The sequence below is a fragment of the Podarcis raffonei genome, chromosome 2 (assembly GCF_027172205.1).
Source record: "Podarcis raffonei isolate rPodRaf1 chromosome 2, rPodRaf1.pri, whole genome shotgun sequence".
Classification (NCBI taxonomy): domain Eukaryota; kingdom Metazoa; phylum Chordata; class Lepidosauria; order Squamata; family Lacertidae; genus Podarcis; species Podarcis raffonei.
In genome coordinates this window covers 27,463,075-27,490,822 of record NC_070603.1, presented here as the reverse complement: position 1 = coordinate 27,490,822, position 27,748 = coordinate 27,463,075, and the positions used below count along the sequence as shown (strand labels likewise).

The following is a 27,748-nucleotide window of genomic DNA, read 5'->3' as shown; positions in this document are numbered from 1 at the left end:
GAATACTGCTATTTTGCTCCTCTGTATGTGTTCTGGTTTGTATTATACTTGAATTATGCACAAACGATACCCTTAAAGGAGTTCCTTTTGTGATAATGTGTACCCCTGTAAATCCTTGAGTGTGCTTCTAATAGAGAAGTTATGGTAGCCTGTTACTTTATGAAACTGAAGATTTTGCAAGTTGCCTCTGCATTGGGGCAGAAATACAGCTAATACGTGAATCACAAAGATACAGCTCAAAGCTAGAACATAAGTTGCTACATGGTGCAAATGGCTACACATAACACACGTTCCCAACATGCACACTAACACAATGTAACAGAACATAGTGGGAATCAGAACTTAATCAGCAGAAATTGACAGTGTTTACTGCGCATGTGTATTAAACATGAAATGAGGTGATGATGTATATGATTGCTGAAAACTGAAATGCTTTGTTTGAAATTTTATAAATACAACTGCCTGGACCACTGGGTGGGGTTGCAGTTTTGCGGAGCGATCCGACTGTACCCTAATGCTTTGCAATAAACAACTTTGGACTCCTAACTCCTCACGTTTCTGAGTTTTCTTGGCGTAAACCCATGAGATAAGCTATTCTCTGGCTTACAACACATTGAAGGGTGGACAGAAATGTATCATCTTCAGCTTCTTCCCACCTACATTTCCCACCAAATTTCAGCATATGGAGCTGGTTCATGCATAACACTAAGTGCAAACACAGAAGCCTAAGTGTTCCCAGAGAGATTATCACAGCTGCTACACTCCTCTCTCAGTCCTCTGGCTGCTGTAAGCTCTAAGTCATGGTTAGACTTAATGTGTTGTCTGAACCTGGTCTTGTGGTTTATCTCCCCCAGACAAACCATGAGCTGTAAACTAGGAAAGGAACGTGGTTGCAGCTCATGGTTTGTCTGTAGTGAAACATTTCACAACCTGTTATGAAGCTCCCCAAATCTCCTGGATAGTTCTGTTGTTCCAAGGCATGTTAGCCACATAATAGGACAGGAATTGCTTCTCAATATCGTTGGATGTTTTACCTTGGTTTTTTTGGTTTTTTAAAAGTGGGAGTTATATTAAAAAGAAAAAAAAAATCAATTCAGCTCCTAAATTCATGGTTTACAGTCCAGGCATCTGGATTTGGAAGAAAATAAAATAAATATAAGGGAGATTTTACCCTGTGGAGTTACTGGATTCGGGTGTCTCAAATTATTGAACAAAGGACAGGTAGAAATTTGATTATGTTGGTTCATTGCTATAGAAATGCAACATACTACCCGTGAATCTTATTGTAGCAGTGAAATAAGTATTGATCGGAGGCTGGAAATCTGCATCTCCACTTGTGGTGCTGGAGCCTTTATTGAAAATGCCATGTTGTATCTAACGCTGCCATAATTCGCGCACACCAGAATGACCAAAGAGGGCTACATTATTGCATCCTTAATTTGCATTAACTCTTCTGTCTTTTTAGGTTATGCTGGCTGCTTCTTACTGGTCTCTCCTTGCACCTGCCATTGAACTGGCGGAGGACTCTGGAAAGTTTGGGGCCTTTGCCTTCTTCCCCGTAGCTGTTGGTTTCACTCTGGGCGCTGCGTTTGTGTACTTTGCTGACCTCATTCTCCCTTGGCTGGTGAGTAGCCCTTCCGACAGTCTCTATAATTTGGTGGCAGCCAGGAAAGTCAATCTTAGGTTCATCTTACATGTCCTGAAAACTGGTCTTGTTTTATTATATTATTGCGTTTATTAAGTAAGGATCCATAGACCATTTGCATCTTTTCAAGTGTGGCCGCGCCCCAGTCCTCATAAATTTAAGATAAACGGGGCACCGTGGCAGGACTTTGCTGCTGCTGCTACTCTTAGTCTAGTTAGTATATGTGTTGCTAGTAACATACTGGTTTAAAACAGAGATTGGGGGGGCGGGAGTGGTCTTCCAGATATTGTCTGTCTCCAGCCCCCATCAGCTCCAGGCCAGCATGTTCAGTGGCCAGAAATGTATTGCAGCCACATCTGGAAGGACACTGATTCCCCATCCCTTGTTTAAAAGTTTCTGTGCTCTGTGGGATATAGACGGAAACAAATACCTTTGCAACCTGGGACTGATGGAGATTTGGGGAATTGCTGCTATAGCAAATCCCTGCACCAAATCCTAATATTCTGTGTGCTTTGGTGGGTGAAATGAAGCTGCCAGAGAAGCTGTTTCTTCCACCGGGTTCTGCTTGAGCAGAAGCAAGATACCTTATCATTTTCTACTGGTGATCTGGTGAAGATATATATATTTCTGAGGATATATTTCACAGGGCAGCCTGTACATTTGCATTGCTCTTTCTCTTGGGGTTATGTGAATGAGAAATTATGACATGCTTTTTCATTTCTTGTTTGGTAGGGCTTGTTCTCTCTTCCCTCCCTCAACCCCTTCTGTTTTATTTTTTCGTTCAAATCCAAGAGGAGATTTTAGTTGGCTCAGGTAGCATTCTTCCCCTCCTTCAATTTGAAGATCCTGAATTGCTTTTTTGAACAACATGACTTGCTTCAGTCTCTTCTTAAGAGCCTAGACACAGTAATAGCCTCTGCTACTTGTAGGAGGAAAATACCATTGGATCTCTCCCTGAAGGGACTGCCTCATGAGGCAGCTGTGCTTGGGGGCAATTATTTCTGATGGTGGTGGTTTAGTATTTTAGCAACTACTCATTTAAAGCAGTGCTATAAAAGGGGGTTGTTGTTTCTTTGCAGCAAACAAACAAAAAATCAATAAATTTCCTTAGGGTTTTTTGGCCAAGCGTCTGGGCCAAAATAGCTGTACTCTAAAGATATTAATGCATAGCTGCCAACTGTCCCTTATTTGGCGGGGAAGTCCCTTATCCTAGCGCCATGTCCCGCTGCTGTCCCTTATTGATGATGTCCCTTAAATTCCCCGGGTTTCAAAGGAAGCAGCTCCTCTCCCTCCCTCCCTCCGACTGGGGGGTGGAGCTTGCATGCCTTGTGCCGATCAAATTGGCTGTGTTGCTTGGGGACTCGCCTTTGCTCAGCACTTCCCAGCGGAGAGGTGACTTTGATTTTTCTTGCTGCATCCCCTTTGCCGGGTTGCTGCGCTGTGGGAACCACCACTTGAGGCTTCATTTGGCTGCTGGCTGGGCTTTCTGCCTTTGGCTCGGAGGGGCTCAGAAGTCGAACATAGCTGTGCGCTGAAAATCCCTTATTTTGGCTGCTGATCCCTTATTTTCGAGGCCGCTGGTCCCGTATTTTCAAATCTGTAAGTTGACAGCTATGTATTAATGAGTACCTCAGTTGCCCCCCCCCCTGCATAAGATGGAATGTGAAATTTCCTGATCACAGCAGGGAGCTCTTTTTGTCTGCTCATTTTGTCTACTTTCTCCCCATCATAGGGAAGACGCTTTCTTTTAAATTTAATAAAATGCAGTAAAATGGCTACATATAAATTCAATAAATCAGAGAATGCAGCGCAAAGCAATACATAGTGTAAGAACAGCAGTTCCAAAGCAGCTCAACAAAAAACCAGCCATATTGTGTTGATTGAAACCTGAGAAAATAACATAGTTTTTTAGCCACCTGCCTGAAGCAGGTGCTATGCAAACATCATTCTACACCAGGGGTGTCAAACTCAAATTCATCGGGGGCCGCATCAGCAGTTTGGTCACCCTCAAAGGGCCGGTTGTATCTGTAGGACTATGTGTCCACTCTTTATTATCATAAAGTAATAACTAGCTCTGAAAGCAGAAACATAGTCAGAATAATGGCAAGTAGATATTCAAATGTACAATTATTGTACAATTTATTGAAAAATGATTTTTGGTAACAGACAGTAATTATTTTTTTTAACATACAAATATTGCCATATGTACAGACTTACAGTACAGGATAGAAGGGTTCAGGCAGCCGTTGGATCTGTCACATCACAGGATGGCATGCGCTCAATATAAAAACAAGTGGAAAAAAGCGAGAGAGAAAAAAGCGAGAATAAAAGGTGAAGGCTGGCGGCCGGCGGTGGCTACACGGGCCACATGACGAGGTCTGGTGGGCCGGATTCGGCCCGCGGGCCTTGTGTTTGACACCCGTGTTCTACACGGTCTTAAAACATTGGCAGTCCATATTGGTTCTTCGCAGGCATGTTTGTGAGGCTGGTGGGAGAGCTTTGCTTTCTTCTTCATAGGGAAGATGGTTTAATAGAAAATCTAGTGTTTCCATCTCTGTTGACTTCTCTCTTCCCCACCCCTAAGCTCTTTTAAAAGGGATCTGGTTATAGCAGCCAGCTAAGACAGCTGTTTCCATTATCCAGGGTTGTAACGAGGGGGAAACCCTTCTCAGATTACAAGGCAACATCAAATCAGTCATGTTTTTTATACTGTATCTGACAAAGTTTTCAGCTCTGAAGCCAAGGAGCAAATTGAGGACATCCTGCTGGATACTTATTTCACTGTTCTAGCTGCTGTTTTATGTTTTTTGTTTTGCTTTGCTCTTCTGAGCGTCCCAGTAGATTTTTGGAAAGCTATGCTGGTTTATGGTCAATTAAGTTGGAATATGAAGATGTACTTGTTTCAAAAATTCCAGCAGTAAGTTCCAACAAAGAGTGTTCAGGTTATTTACTTTGGGTAATTACGTTCTCTTTATCTGCACACAGTACTAGTTAATGACTGGTAAAGGACATTGTAAGAGCCCTGGTGAAGCTGGCCAAAGAGCCATCTTGTTTTCACAGTGGCCAACTGGCATTGAGAGGCATCAACCATCAAAATAGCATCTCCTGTCGTTGCTCTGAAATGTGTGGTTGAGGCTCCCTCAGAATAAAAGGATTCTTTAAAGATGACCCTGAGCTATTTTTATTGTTTCATCCTGGCTACACTCTGTATCTCTGCTGTGCACAGTAGCTGTGGGGGAATTTTAGCATACTTAATGTAAAGAAAAGCCTATTTCTGCACTGAATTCTGGCTAAACTCTTTAGACATGTGCATTGATCTTAAGGATCAACTCTTAAATACAGTGGTACCTTGGGTTAAGAACTTAATTTGTTTTGGAGGTCCGTTCTTAACCTGAAACTGTTCTTAACCTGAAGCACCACTTTAGCTAATGGGGCCTCCCGCTGTCGCCGCACTGCCAGAGCACGATTACTGTTCTCATCCTGAAGCAAAGTTATTAACCCGAGGTACTATTTCTGGGTTAGCGGAGTCTGTAACCTGAAGGTACCACTGTATATTGATCTTGAGGATCACCTCTTGCACTATCTCAACTTGGTTTCCCGCTTTTCCTGTTTGCTCTAGGAGTTTGTGTGTTAGCTGCTGATGGAGAAAAATGGCAGGTGCAAGATAGTTTGGAAATGGGTATTGCTATTACACACATAAAACTCAGTGATGCCTGAACCAGTCTCTGATGGAGTGCAGGTTGCTGTGATTTGAAATGCTACTGCCCTTTGATGCCCTCCTGAACTACAACTCCCATCAGCCCTACCCAGCATGGCCAGTGGTCAAGGATGATGGGAATTTTAGTCCAACAGAGTCTGGAGGCTGTCGTGTTGGCTGCCCTTGCCTTAGTGCATGTCATAAATAATAATAATGCAAACACACATGTGTTGACACTCTTTGGATTGCAGTAGGAGACTTGACTTTGGCACCTTCTTCCTTGGCTTAATAGGATGCTGAGACAAAGTGCTACCAAGTAGAAAGGAGTGGTGGTAGAAACATAGTTTTGAGCAAGCTGGAGGCAGGATGCTGAGCTAAGTTGACCATTTCCTGTGGATGTTGTTGGAGTTGACTCTGAAGAGAATCTTTGACAGGAGAGTTTTGCCTAGTGAAGATGTTACATAAGGGGCACGAGAGAGAATGCGTTCCTTCTCCTACTAATGATTTTAAAAACAAACCCAGCTGCATCTTTTAAACAACCATCTTGCATAACTTACTTGGTGCTGTCACTCTTATTATTTATCTACAAGAGTATTTTCAAACCTCCAACTGAAAAAAAAAGAAAAAAAGATAGTATCATGGCACTGTACAATCAAGTCATTAAAACACCATAAAACACAGAACAAATGACAAACATTGAATCAAATTAATTGTCTAAAAGTGCTTGGTGAAACAGAAACGTTTTCAGCAGGAGAAGAAATATCAGAATATCTAAATTGTAGATGCCTGGCTTGTTTCAATAGGAAATCTGGGACAGTCAGGAGAGCTTCTTCAGATGGGCACAGTGATTTGGCTGGTGTATAAGCGACAAGGTGGTCTTTCAGGTAACCTCATCATTGTAGTAGAATGGCTTCAACACATCAGGTTGTAATAATAAGCACAGTAAGATCACCAGTAGGGATGCGGGTGGCGCTGTGGGTTAAACCACTGAGCCTCTTGGGCTTGCCGATCAGGAGGTTGGCGGTTCAAATCCCTGCGACGGGGTGAGTTCCCATTGCTCGATCCCTGCTTCTGCCAACCTAGCAGTTTGAAAGCACGTCAAAAGTGCAAGTAGATAAATCGGTACCGCTTCGGTGGGAAGGTAAACGGCATTTCCATGCGCTGCTCTGGTTTGCCAGAAGCGGCTTAATCATGCTGGCCACATGACCCGGAAGCTGTACGCCAGCTCCCTTGGCCAATAAAGCGAGATGAGCGCCACAACCCCAGAGTCAGTCACGACTGGACCTAATGGTCAGGGGTCCCTTTACCTTTACCTTTAAGATCACCAGTACAGTTGCTAAGAATTAGCACAACTCTGTGAAGAGGAAAATGTCTTGATGCACATATATTGCACTGTAAAATGTGGTGCTGCTTCCAGAGTCAGAAGAAGAAGTGTCTACTTCCCTGATGCAATGGAAAGAATCGTGGGGAACCCATCTAGATATAGCTCTGCATTTTTCCAAGGATATTGCCAGAGGTGGAGTGGGGTTCCTCTATTAGTATTCCAAGCACAGCAGTTTGGCAAGGAGGGAAAACACATTCTCTGTGCTAGATAAACACCCAAGCAAGCAGGAAGCTTGTCTTTTGAGGACAGTCAACTTCAACTAAGCAAACAACCCCTCTGTTTAGCGAGTAGACATCTAAGTACATTTCTTCCATGAAGCAGAACAATCAAAGCAGCTGCCTTACATTGTTCTTCCTCCTTGTAGCATGTTCCCAGTAAATTAATTCTGCCTTGCCATGGGATTCTACTGCTGGTATTCCTTTCCTTCAAAGAAATAATGCACTCCGCTCTGAAGCAGAACAGTCAAGGCTGCTGTCCTATGTTGATCCTTCCTACGTTTTGCAACATCTTCCTACTAAATTAATTAACCAATGTCATGGGACTCCATTGTTAGATTTCTTTTTAAAGGACTGGAGCATTTTACTTATCTCCCCCCCACCCCCCTGTGTGCTGCATGCAGTATTCTATCAAATAGCAAATGGACTGCATCACCGAAACGATTAAGGTTGTCCCATCCCAAGCCCATAGGAATGTCCCTCAGCGATATTCTAGGTGTCATGCTCCAGGGAGTGCTAATGTCTCAGTCCAAAGAGTAAAAAGCCTTTCCTCCAAAACACTTGCCCAGTGGAAACAGATAAAGCATTAGCATGATAACTAGTTTCTAAATGTTGACCCCTCTGTTTGAGACTGTTCGATTGGCCTAAGGATTTTATGAGCAGTCAGAATGGGACCAGTTGCAAGGTACCCACCACCTCCACCTACCCAATGGCTCAGATATTTCTTAGGCCAGGAATAGGCTGATGATGACATTGGGTGCTCCCAGGTCCTTGAGAAGCCCCCCACCCCATGTTTTAGTCCAGATAAGGTGTGGAGGATTCCCTGGTCCTGAATGGGGTAATTGTGCCCCTGAAGGACCAGGTGCGCAGCCTGGGAGTCATTTTGGACTCACAGCTGTCCATGGAGGCACAGGTCAATTCTGTGTCCAGGGCAGCTGTTTACCAGCTCCATCTGGTACGCAGGCTGAGACCCTACCTGCCTGCGGACTGTCTCGCCAGAGTGGTGCATGCTCTGGTTATCTCCCGCTTGGACTACTGCAATGCGCTCTACGTGGGGCTACCTTTGAAGGTGACTCGGAAACTACAACTAATCCAGAATGCGGCAGCTAGACTGGTGACTGGGGGCGGCCGCCGAGACCATATAACACCGGTCTTGAAAGACCTACATTGGCTCCCAGTACGTTTCCGAGCACAATTCAAAGTGTTGGTGCTGACCTTTAAAGCCCTAAACGGCCTCGGTCCAGTATACCTGAAGGAGCGTCTCCACCCCCATCATTCTGCCCGGACGCTGAGGTCCAGCGCCGAGGGCCTTCTGGCGGTTCCCTCATTGCAAGAAGCAAAGCTGCAGGGAACCAGGCAGAGGGCCTTCTCGGTAGTGGCGCCCGCCCTGTGGAACGCCCTTCCAGCAGATGTCAAAGCGATAAACAACTACCTGACATTCAGAAGACATCTTAAGGCAGCCCTGTTCAGGGAAGTTTTTAACGTGTGATATTTTACTGTATTTTTGGTTTTTATGGAAGCCGCCCAGAGTGGCTGGGGAGGCCCAGCCAGATGGGCGGGGTATAAATAATAAATTATTATTATTATTATTATAAGGTCAAAAATTATGAAACCAGTATCACACTATGGACTTCAAATTGGTTTTGAACAATATATCGCCCAGCCCTAACACATAACATGATTCGTGATATATTGCCAGGTCAAAAGTTATGAAACAGATATCACAATATGGACTTCAAACCAGTTTTGAATGATATATCTATATATTGCCCAGCCCTAATCCGGACTCTAGTGGGAAAGTTATGTTTTCCTGTGACTCTTCTAGAGGAGACGTTCCCTAGCAAACATTAAATAAAGGAGTTGCCTAGTTTCTGAATCAGAAGTGATTTAGTTTTGTCTGATGTGGATCTGTTAGCGAAAGAAAAATATGCTTGTTTGAATATTGAGGGTGCTTAGCTACTAATACAGCAAAATACAAGATTAATAACTATTAAAGGTATCGTTTCAAGTGATAAACTGTTAATGTTTAGAAGCCGTATTATCAGGAGGCTTTCCTTGCCTCCCTGATAATGGCTGGGATAGTTCAGTCTCATTAGACATTTCGTCTTTGAGGATTTAATATAAAGTCCAGAGTTTAAAACAGCCCCCAGATTCTTAAAGGTTATGTATCATTAAAAAAACAAATGCACCAGTTATTTTCAAGCTGCCTGAAAGCAAAAAAGGATAGTAATTTTTCCCTGCTTCTAAGCACCAAGAGCAAATGAATTAACAAAGCTCACAAGCAAAACCAGTTGCGAATCCAAAAAATCATTATAAACTTTTGCTATTAACACGTTTCAAAGTCGTCGCCATGCACATCAGAGAAAATGTCCCTAATGTATGAACGTCCTTCTAAAAAGTTTGTCATTAACTTCTACGCTCATTAACAACAGCGTATCATGATATTATTCTGAATTCCCTTGCTAGCATCAAACCCATTAGCATAGCTGCTTTAGGACAGTAAAACTTTATTCTTGTATTTCCATCCCCCCTCCCTTTCCCCTCAAACTTATTCTGAGAAAAGATTTGGTGTCCTCTGAAGAACACATCAAAACATCCCTTACCTTCAACTATCTGTTGGAACAGTTAATAAAAAAGCATTTTGAGTGAGTTGGATCATTGCATAAAATGGAGCAATGTGTTATGGATTGTAGCATGAAATGGGGTGAAAGCCACTTTAATGAAAGATGGATAGTACCAAATGGCTTAGCTTAGAGTCTGGGAGGGCAAGAGTTAACATCCCCCTGCCCTTAAGGAGACAGTCCATACGCACATGTTAAACAGTTTAATAAATTGTTCTGTGCCCACTTACGTTCACAAAGATGTGAACATGAGCCCAAATACTTTCATGTGGCAAGCGAGGGAGCAATATATTATTATTATTATTATTATTATTATTATTATTATTATTATTATTATTATTATTATTATTATTATTATTGTTGTTGAAAGTTAAGAACATTGCTACTAGCAATATATCTCAGATTCTATAGCCTACGTATAGTAGGGGTATTTAAAATGAGAGTCGTCAAAGCGATCTGTAGTTAAAAGTAGAGGTTGGCAAATGTGACCTCTTTTTTTTGCTCTTCAAAATATGGCAACCCTAAACTACTACTTTATTTTTGAGTGGCCTTCATTTTCTACCAAATATAATAGGATGCAGGTTTGTTCAACTGGGGTACCAAAAAGGATGCTTCTGATGTGCCACTGGAGATGAGTTCTTGGCGTGAAAGATTCAAGCTGTTCTGTAACAATAGAACTGTTCTAAGGCAAGAAAGATTGCAAATAGATCTGTAGCTGGCCTATTAGGGCGAACTATTTATTTATTATAGTCTTATTTATTGTATATTCAGATAAAATGTTTTGCAGTGATTTCAGTCGAAGTAAAATACGTAAAGCTGGTGCCACAGATTCTCTCAAGGGACCGTACAGTTCTTTGTCGTACAGCCAGATGTTTGAATTAGGTGATGGTCTTATAGCTTTGCCAATGTTCAGGGAGAGAGCCCTGCCTTCAAGAGAGACTAATGGAGCCTGCTGCAGGTCGATACTGCCTTGGGCAATAATTCAATACTCTGTAATCATACACAAACTCTGATAACAGGAGTTAAAAGGGTGCTTATTACTAAAGTGCACAGCTCAACAGAAACAAATGGTTGAATAGTAATGTGGGCTGGATTCTGGCCTGATAAATGTCAGTAGCATGGAAAATGAGGTAATGTGCATTTAATTCCTGGGTTCCTAAAATAACATTTGTCATTGGCTATGGATTAAGATTAGGAAAGCTCACGATACCGAGATCTAGGAAAAGAGCCACTCTCTTCAGTCAAGGATGGTAACGATGAAAAGGGGGGGGGGAATCCACTTTGGTTTTGCTCTTTGTTTTCCTCCAAGCTATTAAATTGATAATCTGACACTGTGTTTGCATATGTAGAATACAAAGCATCCTATTAAATGTCATGCTTTTTGCACAACCTGGCAGTGATACACTGTTCCTCTCCTTATCAGCAGACAGTTGAATTTAGCATGATAGCGAGATGAGACTAAATGTGCAACCTTTCTCTGCCTTGGGGATGTGCTGCAAATCTTCCCTGCCCTTGTTTAAAATGAAGCATGGCCTGAACTCTCTGAATAGCAGAGGAGCCTTTGCCAGTGTGTAATGTAAACCATTGGCTGCTGTTGTCCAACCCCCCCCCCCAAAATGTGGTTGAATTGCAACTCCCATCTGCCCCATCCAGCATGGGGAGTTGTTGTTCAACAGCACCAAGGAAGGCATTTGACTTAGCCATCTCTGTTGTAATGGCTTGAATCTTACGTTACTTTAATTCATAATGGATTGTACACCTTGCTGTGTGTGTGTGTGTGTGTGTGTGTATTCCACTGCTGCCATTTACAAGGGAACATGTAACCAATTGGTAAGCTGGTCACCTGTATTACCCTGCCAGAAAATGAGGATAAATACCGCATTTTTTTGTGTATAACACCCCCCCACCATGTATAAGACGACCCCTGTTTTTGGAGACTCCAAGTTAAGGAAATGGGGGGAGATTGTTGGGATACTGCCAGGGAGATAAAGTCCATCTGAGCCCCCAAGCTCCGTGCCGGACGATCCATCGACCTCCCGTAGTCACGCAGTACCAGCAATTTAGCGACACTAAGCCTCAGGCTTAGTGCACACTCTAACAGCAGAATTCACACAGCAAAAAGTTGCACAAGCATGAGAGCAGAACATGCATATTTACAGTTTTATTCAGCGTTGGTCAGAACAAAGAAAACATGACTGTCTGCTCCGACTGCTCAGGCATAACAGACAGAAACGAAAGGAACTTACAACATAAACATCCTGTAAGACAGGAAATTACGCAGGCTGTTATACAAACATCCTGCTCCCTTTTAAGGTGGAACGGAAATATCCTAACAGAGATTGCCCAGAGTTGTTGAGCCTCAACGAAGCCACCAATCTTCTGCCCGCTTGCCACCAGCAGCCACCAGTCGCCCGCCCAATTGCCGCTGACAATATCCTGCTCGTGGCTGCCACCAATCGTCCGTCCCCTCTGTACTACCCATGTATAAGACAACACCAAATTTTTACGATTTTTTAATAATAAAAAAAGTTTTGTCTTACACAGGGGGGAAAACGGTACACTAAAATCAGGTTGAAAATTTTCTTCCCCATTGGCACCATGCTAAATATGTCTGTCTGTACATGGAGAATAACCATGGTTATTCAACCACAGTGTGGCTGTGTCTGCATGTCACAATAGGCCAGCAGCACTTTGCCCCCTCCTGTTGTGTGAGAGAGAAACCCTTGATGGCAGCTTTCTGGCTGGTTCCTTCTGCTTGTGTTGAGAAGAGAGCAAAAAGGGAGTGCTAGGACATTGTGTATGACAAACCAGAATAAGCCAGCAGTCCTGTATTATCATGAGCCACCAAATGTGGCTCGAAAAGGATTTGGATTCCCTTTTAAAATATTGGGTGTCAAGATCTGGCATTTTTAGAGTCAATTCTTAATCTTCCATGCGGTGTAGATGGAGAACGGGTGAGTGGAGGAGCCCAAACTTTTGAAGAAAACAAATACCGTATTTTTCGCTCTGTAAGACGCACCTGACCACAAGACACGCCTAGTTTTTAGAGGGGGAATGCAAGAAAAAAATATTCTTTAAAGGGAGCGCTGAGCAGAGCCTGTATGCATCTGAGGCTCTGCTCAGTGCTCCTTTTGATGAGCCACGTGGAGCGTGTGTGTGGTGCTTGCAGGCTTTTCTCCCTCCTCGGGGAAAAGCCCCGCGTGGCTCGTGAAAGGGAGCGCGGCTCTTGGGGGCTTTTCCGGGAGGTGGGGGAAGGGACTGAGGGGCTGCCCATTGTCATTGATGGGCTGCTCTTCTCCCTCCTCAGGGAAAAGCCCGCAAGAGCCGCGCTCCCTTTAAAGAGTGCGCGGAGCGTGTGTGCGGCTCTTGGGGGCTTATCCTGCCTGCATTCGCTCCATAAGACGCACACACATTCCCCTTACTTTTTAGGAGGGAAAAAGTGCATCTTATGGAGCGAAAAATACGGTAGCTGTGTTTCCTCCCCTCCCCTGTAGTTGTAGCACATCCCTTCTTTGTTCTATCCGAAGCACTAAGAAATCTTATTAATTCAGCACCGGAGCTTCTGGAATATTTGTGTGCTCTCAGCGCTATTGTCCTCATGTTCCGGTGAGAACTGAAGCACCTGGGGAAGGCAGAGAGAAAGAGAGAGAGAGAGAAAGAGAGAGAGAAGCCCAAGGTCACTCTGATAGTGGGAAATGGCTCTTCTTTACCTCCTGTTGCTATAGCAGCTCGTACATGGATGCATTTCTCTTCATAAGCTATTTGTGAAATAGAGCAAGGTTTTCGTCTAGGAGAGGGAGGCACGACACTCAGCCTACAGATACTCTCTCCTTATTCCAGACAAAAACAAGCACGAGTTATGTGGTCCACGTGGCCAGCTTTCTGTACTGAGCGGTTATATGGGATTCGGCATCAGCCAGAAATTGAAAATTCAAACAGTTAGGACCACTGGAGATCCTATAAGCATCGCTTCCTGTGTTTTTCCAGACCACTGTCCAGTTTCCTCTCCTTGCGGTCGCAACAACTAGAAACATGATTTTCTTTCCCCTGAAAGAAAAATGTATGGATTCTGCATTTGAATTGGTGTTCCATCTATAAAATACAGTGGTATTCGGGTTAAGTACTTAATTCGTTCCGGAGGTCCTTTCTTAACCTGAAACAGTTCTTAACCTGAAGTACCACTTTAGCTAATGGGACCTCCCGCTGCCGCTGTGCGATTTCTGTTCTCATCCTGAAGCAAAGTTCTTAACCTGAAGCATTATTTCTGGGTTAGCGGAATCTGTAACCTGAAGCGTATGTAACCTGAGGTACCATTGTACCTCATTTGCAGAACAATGCTGGACATAAGATTTTTAACCTGCCCATTTTATGTACCAGGAAAGGCCTGGGGAGTGCTTTTGGGGGGGGGGGTTAGATACATTTTGAGTGACAATTGCAGTAGAAAATCCAAAGTGTGCATGGTTTTTTCCTTTCCTACACTGGAGATTCTGCATCAGAATGAGCTGGACCTGGATTGTGATATAAACACAGGTGTTCAGACCAAAGTTTACAAGGCAAATGCGGAACACTTGAGCATCAGAAGTGCTACCCTATGGACTTGGAAACAGCTGGCGTTTCTTAAGCTTCAAACACGATACACCTTTTTTTAAAAAAAAGTTTAAAAGCCAGTGGAAGGAGGCAGAGGAAAGACGAAGGCATGTCCCCAAACTGGTGTCATCACCATGCATGCAAAATAGCATTTTCATCCCCTGTAAGGTTGATCTCTGAGGGAGATGAGAGCTGTTTCCAATCTGTGTCTCTCCCGCCCCCCCAGAATTGACAACTGCATTTAAAGCAGCCACTCCAACTGCTGCTTTCAGGTGAAGGCAGTTGGGGAGGGGAGAAGGAGGAGGAAGACAATGTGAGGTGAGAGGAAAAAATGAACTGAAGGGATTCAATTTACATTTTTATTTGTGTGAGTCAGCGCTCAGTTTCTCTCTGGTCTCTTATTTCCTCAGATTTGTTTCCTCCCCTGGCACAATAATAAAGTATCACTTTCAATGAATTCTTCAGAGGCTCCTTGGCATTTTGCCCAGGGTTTGGGAAGAATGAATTTTACTCCCAGTAGTAACAGAGCAAATCTTTCCAGGGTTGATCACACTTTTGTAATACAAAGTTTAGCGCTCCTGATGCTTTGAGAAGCTGTTGTTGTTGTTTTGCAGTAGGGAAAGTGATGGGAAAATACGATGGAAAGTGTGGAATAACGCTTGCTTGATGCAATTTCATCTAACACCCCTGCAAGCAAATTGGGATGAATGCTCATTCATTCTGGAAGGGACCTTAGATGTTTTTTGTACCTTGGAGAATAAAGACAGCTTTCTTTCCAACTGATTTTGTTCATGATACACAAAAATAGAAGCAGGGAAATGGTGTTCTTTGGAAATTTGCTGAAAGTGAATGCTTTGAGGTTGCTTCATAGAATCACTGAGCCTAGAAAAAAGCCTGTTTTTTAAAAAATAAAATAAAAAATGCATTGTAATCTGGTTGGTTTTCATATTTGAAAGAGAGCACTCATAAAACCAAGTACAAATGATGCTCTATGTGTCAAAGCCACAGTTCCACTTATTAATAGTTATTGAGCTATATTAAAAATGCCTGCAAGAACATGTCTAAAGACACATCTACACACTAGGCGGTCGCAATTTGTTGACTCATCAAACCAAAGGCAGTCCACGAACTAATTTGGGGGTGGCTCCAAGTTCAATAAATCTGTTTCTGCTTCTTCTCTGTGTGCAAAACAGGATTGTGTGTGTGCATACCTGTGTGCCTGCAGGCCACAAAAATACATGGGCTGCCCTACCATGGTGGGTCTCAAGTTGTGTGAGTCTCCTGCAAAAAATGATAGGACCCATCTATGTGAGTTGAGGACGGTTATCTTTTATAGGAGTAGGCTGGGATTTGGGTTCTAGCCCATATTGCTCATTGACAGGCAGCTTGTATCCTTGCTCTTACTTCACTTTTATAGATAGGGAAATTGTAAAGAGGATGATCTTCATTCCAAAGTGCTCTCAGAATTGTAGAATAAATAGGACAATGGCCACCCCCTGCTTTCATACTAATTCATACTAATTCTTATTCTTAATTCATACTAATTCATACTAATGCTTATTAAAAAAAATCCTTTTCCTGACCTCATTGTGTTTCTTACCCCTCAAAGTCTTGCAACAGAGTGTGAAGCAAAAGCACACAAGGAAGGGTAGCAGCATATGTGCTGACTATCAATAGGCTGCCATGTGCAAGACAGAATTGGCGTATCTTTCAGATTAGTCGTATGAGATTTTAGTTTTGGTGCCATTGTTTGCCTTGAGCCGTCTGCAGGAGGTAAGACACAAACCCAAACAAATAAGCAATCGAAGCAGAAAGATCTCAGATTCCAAGGCTGGATCATTAGTGCGTTGTGTGTGCATGTGCTTAGTTCCATGTGGCCGAGATGATAAGACTGTCAGGTGGAATCAGAGCTAGTTGGAGAGTGATTGCCAGCGGTTCTTCCTCATATTGGAAGCAGGCTTCAAGTGGTGGGTTGCTGCATGGGTCTGCCCCAGGCACCATAGTCTTCAATATTTTTATGGGCGACTTGGATGAAGGAGAAAGAGGGAGAAAGAGGGATGAAGGAGAGAGGAATAGAATTCAAATTGACCTCGACTGAATGGAAAACCAGGCTTAAACGAACAAATGAAAAATCCTGCATTTAGGCAAAAAGCAAGAACTCCATTACAAAAAGACAGGATGTGAAAAATTTGGTTTGGTGGTAGGACATGGGAAAGGACACGGGGATTGCCGTAGTTCTGAATATGAGATAAGGTAAAGGTACCCCTGCCCGTACGGGCCAGTCGTGACCGACTCTGGGGTTGCGCGCCCATCTCGCTTAAGAGGCCGGGAGCCAGCGCTGTCTGAAGACACTTCCGGGTTACGTGGCCAGCGTGACGAAGCTGCTCTGGCGAGCCAGCACCAGCGCCGCACACGGAAACGCTGTTTACCTTCCCGGTATAAAGCGGTACCTATTTATCTACTTGCACTTAGGGGTGCTTTCGAACTGCTAGGTGGGCAGGAGCTGGGACCGAGAGACGGGACCTCACCCCGCCGCGGGGATTCAAACCGCCGACCATACGATCGGCAAGCCCTAGGCGCTGAGGTTTTACCCACAGCGCCACCCACGTCCCTGAATATGAGATAGCAGTGTGGTAAAAGGTAAAGGGACCCCTGAACATTAGGTTCAGTCGTGGCCGACTCTGGGGTTGCAGCGCTCATCTCGCTTTATTGGCCGAGGGAGCCGGTGTACAGCTTCCAGGTCATGTGGCTAGCATGACTAAGCCGCTTCTTGCGATCCAGAGCAATGCACGGAAACACCATTTACCTTCCCGCCGGAGTGGTACCTATTTATCTACTTGCACTTTGACGTGCTTTCGAACTGCTAGGTTGGCAGGAACAGGGACCGAGCAAGGGGAGCTCACCCCGTCATGGGGATTCAAACCGCCGACTTTCTGATTGGCAAGTCCTAGGCTCTGTGGTTTAACCCACAGCGCCACCTGTGTCCCTATAGCAGTGTGGAGTGGATGCCAAAAAGGGGGATTGGGATGCGGGGCAAAGCTTGTTTTTGGCTACAGCTTGTGGTTAAGGAGGAAAGAACCCATGAACCTGGGTTTAGACAATGCACTAAACCTTGGCTTAGCAGCTAAGTTGAGCTAAAGGACCAAGGAGGCACAAAGCAGGTGTAAGATGCAGTTGGGAGCATTTGCATAGCCATAATGCAGCTCACCATGTTGTGCAAAACAGGCCTCTGTGTAAGTCAGCTTCAGAAGTATGATTACGGTGATAATACTGAAGGCAAAATGCCGCACAGCCTTGAACTGGTGTTAGGAGCTAATTGCTGGAAGTGTGGCTTAGTGGACCTAAGTTTAAATGAAACCATAGTGCCTAGCTCCTGGCTATCCTGCTGGATTTTAATCAATGATAGGGTGAAATGCTTGCTCATAATTTCCACTGGAAAGAGCATTTTTCTTTTAAGGCTGTAAAAAGTCCACATTTTAATAATGATTCTCTTTAAGTGTATCGTGTACGTAATGTTCCACCAATGTCCGAGCACACTGAAGCTCTTTCTGCTGGTTGACAGCAGCCTAATAACAATAAAATCGAGCTGTTTTTCAGCGGGGTGAACTTGCAAAACCAAATTGACTTGCAGCCCGTGACCGCTGTTCGCAGGAGCAAAAAAGGGGACCATTAAGAATATTGAAATTGGCTAAGTGTTTTAAAATTAGAATCTTCCTTAGCTGCATATCTATCTATCTATCACCTATCCATCACCTCCACAAAATCCATTTATGAGGATTTTTTTTTTTTAGTGTTCTAGCCCATTGCCACGGTCTTTGGTGCAGGCGTTTTAAATAAACAGTGTCAGAAATGTTACAGCAGCAGATAACACAGAGCGCAGCCTTGCATATGCTGTGCAAAATCCCCATAATATTTTAGGACTAATTTAAAGCACAGTAAATTCAGGGATGATCTTTTCCCGCTTGCTTGAGTATGCACTGGATAAGGTTTTAAACCAGAGCTATATATTCTCCGGATTTTATGGCTCTACCTCATATTTCCAAGTACAGCTTCCCCCAGTGTGGTCTCCAGGGCTAAGTATTCCATCTTACCAGACCATTGACCATGCTGGATGGCGCAGATGGGAACTGTAGTCCAAGAACGTAGGGAGGGCACCAGGTTGGGAAAAGCTCTCCTAGTGCTTTCACATAGAGGGCTTAACCCTTTTGACTGCATCGCAAGGCTTTTCTTTTTCTGTTGCTGCACTTTGAGACGTAAAAAAAAGAGGGAAAAAAATCCTCAAGACTTCATTTGATCCTGCATTCAAAGCCAAGCAGTAGGCACAAATTAATCCGTATGCCTTAGATATGTAAACCTACAATTAAATTGACAGTGAGAGAAGCAAGCATGATTGCAAGCAGAAGGGCGTTGGATGTGTCAGAAACGGGAGAATTTGCTTTGATGCAGCAGATTGAAATATATGTAAGGTAGCATAGTGACAGCTTATTACTGAAAGAAACCCTGAATCACATAAAGGAAGGGGGGGTGCTCCTTTGACACGCTGCCTGTTTCTGTGATGTATTATGAAGAGGTGGCATTCAGGGAAAATGCCATTTGCATTGTGAGATCTTAGCACTCTGCATAGAAGAAGACATCCCTCCAAATGTGTTTGCAGAAGAACCATGGAATAAAGTCCATGTGCAATTTTATTTATTTATTTTCATTTATAACAAATAAACATTTCAAACAGTCAAAATGTCATTGTTACATGCTAAACCTCGACTCCCTTCCCCTTCTTTCTGCGGTTCCTTAAATTTACTCTCTTTTTTCCACGGCATTTCCCAGTTAAACCTATTTATACTTTCCCTCATCTATTTCATATATGTTTTAGCAATGGCACATTGCTAAAACATATATGAATCCTGCTAATGTCTTGATTTGTTTACAGTTTGTTTTTGTAAATATTCAATACAAGATTTCCTCCCATGCGAGATTTTGGCTGTTTGCATAGCACTGGCAGAGGAAAGGGGTGTGTGGGAGCAATGGGCCATGTATTAGTTAAAATAAAGGGCATAATTATCCTTTTCTCTTCCCCTTTCCTCTTTTCTTTTCATATGTTATTTCTTAAGGAAATGGAGGTTAGGAAATATGTACAGTATTCAGATGGGAAAACTTTCTGCTTCAGTTCAGCAGGGCACTGGTAGAAAACGCTTGTTTATAAGTATGAATGGATTATGAAGTAAACAGCCTTCATGCAGAAATTATCACCACAAGTGTTGATTGGCTGCATGTGGAGCTCTCAGAAATTTTAACATCTTCCTCATCACGCAGTGAACCAACTCAGATGCGACAGGAAATCATGGCTTCCTGCTATGTGAATGAGCTCCTCCCTCCCCTCCTGCTCTGTAGCAATGAGGAAAGAGATCGAAAGCACCCCTGTCTGCCTTTTAAGCAAACCACAGTTCCCATTGCATTTGAATTGGGGTAAACGGTAGTTTGCTAAAACAACCCTCTATCAAAATGTGCCCTCCCACCTTGCCTAGTTCTGAAACCACGCTTCAAACACACTGGAGGGATTATTAATCTTTGCACCATGTGCTAATTGCTTCACTAATTTATTTCCAAATTTAGAGTACTTCTGCTTTGTAAATGCTAATGATCTTTCTATTTCAGACAGTTCTAGCAGCTGCGATTGTTCTCTAGATCAGCTAAAATGTGCTTTCCTTGCTCCTCTGTATGCTTGATTTTCCGGATACTTATTTCTCCCCACCCCCCAGCTCCTGGAACTATCTGTCCTTAATTTTTATTGATTGTTAAATTTGTTTACCGCTCTTCATCCGCAGATCTCAGGGTGGTTCGGAACATAAAAATACAACATAAAAGCACAAAATGCATGATAAAATGAAAACAAACAAACAAAAACAAACCATTAACCTCCTTTTTAACTCCTCCCACAAACCATAGCTGTCAACTTTTCCCTTTTCTTGTGTGGAATCCTATTCGGAATAAGGGAATTTCCGTTAAAAAAAGGGAAAAGTTAACAGCTATGCCACAAACATATTTAAAAGGGGCATCAGATGTCAATCAGCCAAAGGCCTGTTTAAAGAGGAAAGCTTTTGCCTGGCACCTAAAGGTGTATAATGAAGGCACCAGCCGAACCTCCCTGGGGAAGGGCATTCCACAAGCAGGGAGCCACTGCAGAAAAGCCACTGTCCAGATAAGGGCCCAGCTAGGCCACCAGCCAAAGCTGATGGGAGGCACTCCGTGCCACCAAGGCCACTTGAACCTCAAATGATAGCAAAGGATCCAGAAATACCCCCAAGGTACATACCTGTTCCTTCAGAGGGAGTATAACCCCAACAGCTCACAGTTTTATCATGGGATTAAGCATTACAGTACGCTCTGGCAGTGACCTTCAAGAAAGCTGTCGATACCTCCTGCTGAGCATTAAGGCAGCCTCACCAGATAAGCCTCTTGCAGTGGTCAGCCAGTGAATTCTACTCAAGAGCACTTTGGCATTCCATGAACATAGTTGCCAACTCCCTGGGGCTCTGGGTGCCCGAGCACCCACAAAAATTCCCCATGAAGGGGCCGGGCACCCATAAATTTTGGTGCCAGGGACATGCACGCTGCATGGCATCCACGGTGCCGGGCACACACGGTCGTGGGCTCCTGTCCACGAATATAGCCTGGCAGCTTTACCTCTGTTTTCCCTGCTGCCAGTTTGCAGACAGAAAGAAACTTCTGTTCTTCCTTTCTGGGACTGCCCTACCTCCCCAGGGACTGAGGCCCAGGAATCCACTGTATGAGGTCTGTGTCTGTGCTTACTCCTTTCAGGAGCTCAGGAGTACTCTATTCTTCAGACAGAGGAGCCTGCAGCTCACAAGGCCCCCATGTTCCTCCAGCCTTCTTCCAGTCCATGTCCTGGCCTGGGAAGCAGCCAAGCATAGTGTGCAATCGTATACCTCTCCCCGTTCCCTGCCTGCCATTGCAGACTCCCTCTTTGCTTGGTTATTTGCCCTGCCGGAACTCCAGCCAGCCACTTCCCTTCCTCCTATGTTATAAGGAGTTCTGAAACCTCAAGGCCGACTTCTGTGTCCTGTCTGGCTGTTTCTTATCTACTTTCTATGGCGAAGGAGAAGCTGCCTGTGGACTGCTGCCCCGATTCTGTCTCTAAGCAGGGGAGAGGCACAGGATACAGCGAGGCAGCCCCTCGCAGTCCTTCACAGATTGTCCTTTTTTGTTTGCTCGATCTGTCTATATAGGTGGATTAATGGCACTGTTAAACTCTTTCCTTGTGTTGCCACGTTTTCAACTACTCGCTCTAGGTATACAACCTCTTAAGGAAATGAGATGGCCTTGCATTAGGCACATAAATATTTCCCAATAACCATTCTTTATCTGCAGCTTTCCCCTTTTTAACCATCACATGTGTCCATCAAGATACTTCTTTCCACTATAAATTCCACCCTCCTAGAAATAAGAATAGCAACACAATGATCCGTCCTGGTCGGTGCCTCTGGCACTCATGTAAATGGCTTGGCAGAACGTTGTGGTTCATGTTGACTACATAGCTAGGATCAGATAACATGGGACATTACATTATAGAGGCTTTATAAGGGATGAGTAATTCAGGTACAATGTGGTGGCAAGTTTTCCCTCCGTGCAGCAGTTTGGGAAATGAAACTCTTGCCATCTTTCCAGCACTGCATTATTGCATTTCTGTGACCCTGTTGCCCACTTCAATCTCCTTGTCCTAGTTGGTGTGTTTTATGGGAAGGGTGAGCAGGTCTTTGCTATTCCACCACCTTGGTTTTCCTATGGTGCCAAGCAGTGTAGATCCAAAAACACTTAACATGGTTAGAAGTCCTGCATATTCTAGGGCATCTGCTGCACACTTAACAGTTTTTAAATGTGATTTGGAAGGATTAGGCCAGATTCTGCAGAACATAATACAGTGGTACCTCGGGTTACAGACACTTCAGGTTACAGACTCCGCTAACCCAGAAATAGTACCTCGGGTTAAGAACTTTACCTCAGGATGAGAACAGAAATTGTGTGGCGGCGGCAGCAGCGGGAGGCCCCATTAGCTAAAGTGGTACCTCAGGTTTCAGGTTAAGAACGGACCTCCAGAACGAATTAAGTTCTTAACTTGAGGTACCACTGTAAATCCATAAGGCACACCAATGGCTGCCTTTGTGTTTGTGAGCCTGCCGTGACAGATGTCCCATAGATTACAGTGGCATGCTGATTTAACATATATATTTTTCCTTCCTCATTTTCCTATTTTGCCTGCAATGTAATGTCCCAGAGATTACAGTGGCATGCTGATTTAACATATATAGTTTTCCTTCCACATTTTCCTATTTTGCCTGCAAAGTAATTATTTGTTGATAGTGTTTTCTTTTCTTCAGCTCTCATTTTTTAGGGTAACATCTAAAGGCTGAGCTTGGCATGGTGCCATCCTTCAGTGGAAGTGTGCATGCTTTGAATGCAGAAGGTCATGGGTTCAATTCTCCCCCTGCATCTGTGCATAAAAAGGCATCAGGCAGCAGCCCATCTCTGCCTGAGACCCTGATGAGATGCTGCCAGTTCTTCATAGTAGACAATACCGAGTTAGGTGGACCAGTTGCCTAACGTGGTTTCAGACAGCTTCTTGTATCCAGCATTTTAAAGAGAGCTGTAGACCTTGAAACAAAAGCATGTTTTCAGTATCTGTTATTATTGGCAAAAACCACAATTGCTAAATACCGGGCAGTTAAGAGGCCCTTTTCAGTATTAGAATGGATAATAAGAAGCTCTGAATAAAGCTGAAATGGGACAAGTTGCCGTGCTTGACATAGAGTAAAAAGGAAAGGTTATGTCAGTATTTGAATGTTTATTGTAAAAGCGCTGTCATAGGAATGGATATTTTCTCTGCTTGGTAACCGTCTGTGATTTGTGTAAGTTGGGAAAGAAGTTGTTTGCTAAGAGGTTGTTGTAGCACCTGAGAATTGCATGAGTGCTGTGGCTCCCCCCCCCCCAGACTGTAGATGGCTTTAAAAGCGGATTAGAGAAATTCATGGAGGACCCAGGCTATTGTGGCTAGAAGCCACCATGACTAAGGTCTGCCTCCACTGACAGAGTGGCAGTATGCCTTGAACAGCAGCTGTTGCACTCACGTCCGGATTGCTGCTGCACTCACGTCCAGCCCAGAGGCTTCCCACTGTGAGACCAGGATGCTGAACTAGATGTGCCATTGGCCTGACCCAGCAGGGCTGTCTTGTTTTGTTTGCTCAGACGACAAGTATGGGCAGGCAGAGGAGAAATGACAAGAAGCAGAGTTTTTAAGTGATATTGTCTGGAGCGGGATAGAAGTGTTTGGCTTAAGGTCAAACTTAAAGGTAAAGGTAAAGGTACCCCTGCCCGTACGGGCCAGTCTTGACAGACTCTAGGGTTGTGCGCCCATCTCACTCAAGAGGCCGGGGGCCAGCGCTGTCCGGAGACACTTCCGGGTCACGTGGCCAGCGTGACATCGCTGCTCTGGCGAGCCAGAGCCGCACACGGAAACACCGTTTACCTTCCCGCTGGTAAGCGGTCCCTATTTATCTACTTGCACCCGGGAGTGCTTTCGAACTGCTAGGTTGGCAGGCGCTGGGACCGAACAACGGGAGCGCACCCCGCCGCGGGGATTCGAACCGCCGACCTTTCGATCGGCAAGCCCTAGGCACTGAGGCTTTTACCCACAGCGCCACCCGCGTCCCTTAAGGTCAAACTTAGGTAAAGGGACCCCTGACCATTAGGTCCAGTTGCGGACGACTCTGGGGTTGTGGCACTCATCTTGCTTTAGTGGCTGAGGGAGCTGGCGTACAGCTTCCGGGTCATGTGGCCAGCATGGCTAAGTCGCTTCTGGCGGAACCAGAGCACCGCACGGAAACGCTGTTTACCTTCCTGCTGGAGCGGTACCTATTTATTTACTTGTACTTTGACGTGCTTTCAAACTGCTAGGTTGGTAGGAGCTGGGACCGAACAATGGGAGCTCACCCCATTGTGGGGATTCGAACCACCAACCTTCTGATCAGCAAGCCCTAGTCTCTGTGGTTTAACCTACAGCGCCACTTACTGTTATTACTTACTATTAGCTATTGCTTTAGATAAATCCCTACCTCTGGAGGAATTCAACCAACTGGGAGACCTTGCAGGAACACCAAGGAACCTAGTTCTCTCTCAAATAAGACTGGGACAGGCAAATCTGGTTTCTTTCAGTATCTCATTTTTCCAACCTTAAGTTCAGTTTTCCACATTTCCACATCACTTTGTGCCTTTAAAAAAAGAAAAGAAAGAAATGAAAAAGTCTGCATGAAAACTCAGCAGCATTTTAGTGCAAATTACTTGTACAGTCATACCTTGGAAGTCAAATGGAATCCATTCCAGAAGTCCATTTGACTTCCAAAACGTTTTGAAACCAAAGCGTGGCTTCTGATTGGCTGCAGGAAGCTCCTACAGCCAATCGGAAGCTGCGGAAGCCCTGTCAGACATTCGGTTTCCAAAACAACATTAAAAAAACTGGAACTCTCACTTCCGGGTTTCAATCGTTCGGGAGCTGATTTGTTCAGGAGCCAAGGCCAAGTTTGAGGTCCAAGGTATGACTGTATGTGATTTTGCCTAATACACAGTTTTGCAAAGTGATCCTCCCTAATATAATATATTTCGGTATGTTATTTTCACTAATGCCTTTCCATGCACACTTTACGCTATCGTATGTCTTTCAGTTGCTGGAAACCTATGATGCAACCTTTGGAGAAGTGTGAATCTTGAAGGATGGCTGTGGTTCGATCCCTGTATTGCTTTGGAAAATGCGAATTAGTTAGATTCACCTTTAAATGCGAACTGAATCTAATTAATCTCCCATCCCTACCTTCCTCTCAATATTGGCAAACTGTGCACCTGTAACATTGAATGCTTCTTCTTTTTTTGACTTGCTGCAGCAAACAGGATATATGTGTGTGTGATAAACTGAGGAAGTATTCTTAAGATGATTGCCATCCTGCTTTTCATGGGGCATTACAGGACAAAAAACAATTGGGCCGGAGTTAAAAATAATTAGAGAGAGAGAGAGAGAGAGAGAGAGAGAGAGAGAGATTCTAACCCATTGTGAGGTTTTCCCTGTACGTGCCTCTTTCAATATTCAGGGCAGGTTTCCTTGCGAAATGGCTGTCACTGTTTATGGATACCAACTGTGCCTTCAACTTAGTGCGTCCCTTGGGCATTGTTGCTTTTTAGGTTATTGTTTCGGGGTATACACGAAGCATCTGGAAGTCTGGTAGAGGAATAAAAGGCAGCCAGGAATAACTTTGATGTTTAGCTTTGTTCCTTGAAGGCCCAGCTGCTGCCTTCAGCCTCTGACATTTCTCATTGTGGCTTCACGGAATCTGATGGGAGGAAGATGGTGATGGATGTCAAAGGAGCACAGCGGTTTTCATGGCCTTCCCATCTGTCTGCCAAAAAGGCCAGAGCAAGCACTTGCACACTCTGAAATTCTGGAGGGAGGCAGTATTTTAAGGAAACTAGATGATACGCAAGTGGCTCGAATCCCGTCATTCGTATGGTTCATCAATAGGAAATTAACAAGCCTTTGCATTTGTTGGCTGCTTTACAGAAGCATGGTTTCCTGGCTTGGAAAACTAGGAAGTTCATTGCTGAGGTGAGATTTGATAGACCTTTGGCCTGAGACAGAATGGTAGTCTCCTTCTTGGCTAAATACTTTGCTATTCAGATTGTTTCAACCTTACTTAATGTGCTAGTAAATGGTAAAGCCATTTGCTGCCTTTGTGCATCTTTTCCATAGCAAGTAAAACAATACAATTCAAAACTCTCCTATACTTATGTATAAAAACAACAGGGTGTTTTTTTCTGAACATTGTGGCAACTTCGTATCGCAGACATAGAATAATACAGTGAATTGTTCTGCAGAACCTATTTGTTTATACACAGATTATTAAAGCAATAAAACTTGTTACACATCAATTCATCTTGTTAATGTGCGGAACAGTATTCTAAAAACTTATGTATTGCAGCATTCATAAAAAAACGGGCTATGCAATAGCGGATTGCCTTTTTGACAATTTGATTTTTATCCGTAAATTATATTAATCTAATTACTTTCAGTATATAAAGTGTTCATACCTGCATTAATTTGAGGTTGCAATTGAAAGGCTGTTTGGTCCAGAATGCAACAGCCAGGTTCTTAATTTGGACTAGCCTAAAAGGCAATATTGATATGGTACCTTAAGTGGTTTATGGTCATTGTGCAAAGAGCTTTTTGTGAAATTTCAGTCCTGCATCACCTAGGCACTGGTTCACCAAAGTAATGCTTTTCTTTCTTTTGTCATATGCTATACTTTCAAGTTAATCCCAAGAGGCCCTGCTGAGGGTGCTGCCATAATCAGAAGTCCCATTTGGTGGCCACTTACACACCCTTTTTCAGGAAGCTGGTTAAAATTACCCTCTTTAGGACATTCATGTGAAAGCCCCCAGAGCAGGAAAATGTGCAGTGCAATTTTGTGTTTCCTAGGTAACACCAGAAACATGAAATCTCATAGCGGGAGTCCGGACTGGGACTCCTTCCCATGCCAGTGTTGTTAAGTTTCCCACAATGAATAACTTTATGCTTTACAGAATGTAGCAATAATCTATACTTAGTGCCTACTGCAGATATTTCCTAACTTTTCATCTTGGTGACACACTCTTTAGACGTGCATCATTTTGTGATACAGTGGTACCTCAGGTTACAGATGCTTCAGGTTACAGATGCTTCAGGTTACAGACTCCGCTAACCCATAAATAGTACCTTGGGTTAAGAACTTTGCTTCAGGATGAGAACAGAAATCAAGCTCCGGCGGCGCGGCGGCAGTGGGAGGCCCCATTAGCTAAAGTGGTACCTCAGGTTAAGAACGGACCTCCGGAACGAATTAAGTACTTAACCTGAGGTACCACTGTATAGTAATTCAGTTTCACTAGCAAACGGGAGGTTAAACTAACCCCTGACCAGCCATGGGAGGAGTGCGGGGAGTGTTTGCATGACACACCTACACACTGCAGGCAACACATGAATGTGTCATGACACACAGTTTGGAAAACTCTGGCTTTGAACATTAATGTGGACATGGTTCTTTCTGCTCCTACCTTTTAGAAGTTTGTAGATGAAGGTAAAATCCCACAGTGTGAGCAGATCTTGTTGCTTCCAATGGGTGAGTGTTGGATTCCACCCACGTAGAAAACTATTTCCTGAAATTCTTTGCAAAAACTCATACTCTTCCGAAAAGAGATGAATGTACAAATAAGATGAACTATGTATTTTGTAGCAGAGTGGTAGACTGCACATCAAATAAGCCTTCCTACCTTTTTTAGAATTCTTATTTAGGAGAGATTACCTGGGATATCATTTCCCCCTTCCCAATTTCTTCTAAAACCATTTGTCTTTGACTGGGAAGAATGGAACTTGCTGTGGCACTGTGCTGCAGATGGATGTGTTCACAAATCCAGGGCCTCAAACAGTAATTTGCAATGTTTGGAGTAATTATTCATTGGAGGCTTTGTTTGTTTAAATGTATAACTTGACACTTGCTAAAGCAGCTTTTG

The 27,748-nt window shown here is 43.8% G+C and overlaps 1 protein-coding gene across 4 annotated transcripts in view; it reads left to right on the top strand.

The window, feature by feature from the left end:
• SLC39A11 (solute carrier family 39 member 11) overlaps positions 1-27,748 on the top strand; it is a 264,458-nt gene that overhangs the window by 21,715 nt on the left and 214,995 nt on the right. For 3 of the 4 annotated variants that reach the window (XM_053375423.1, XM_053375421.1, XM_053375422.1), the window contains exon 4: positions 1,466-1,624. The exons of the other annotated variant lie outside the window; for it this stretch is intronic. In XM_053375423.1, coding sequence (XP_053231398.1) covers positions 1,466-1,624 — 159 coding nt within the window. The remainder of the gene's footprint in view (positions 1-1,465; positions 1,625-27,748) is intronic. 4 annotated transcript variants of the gene reach the window in all.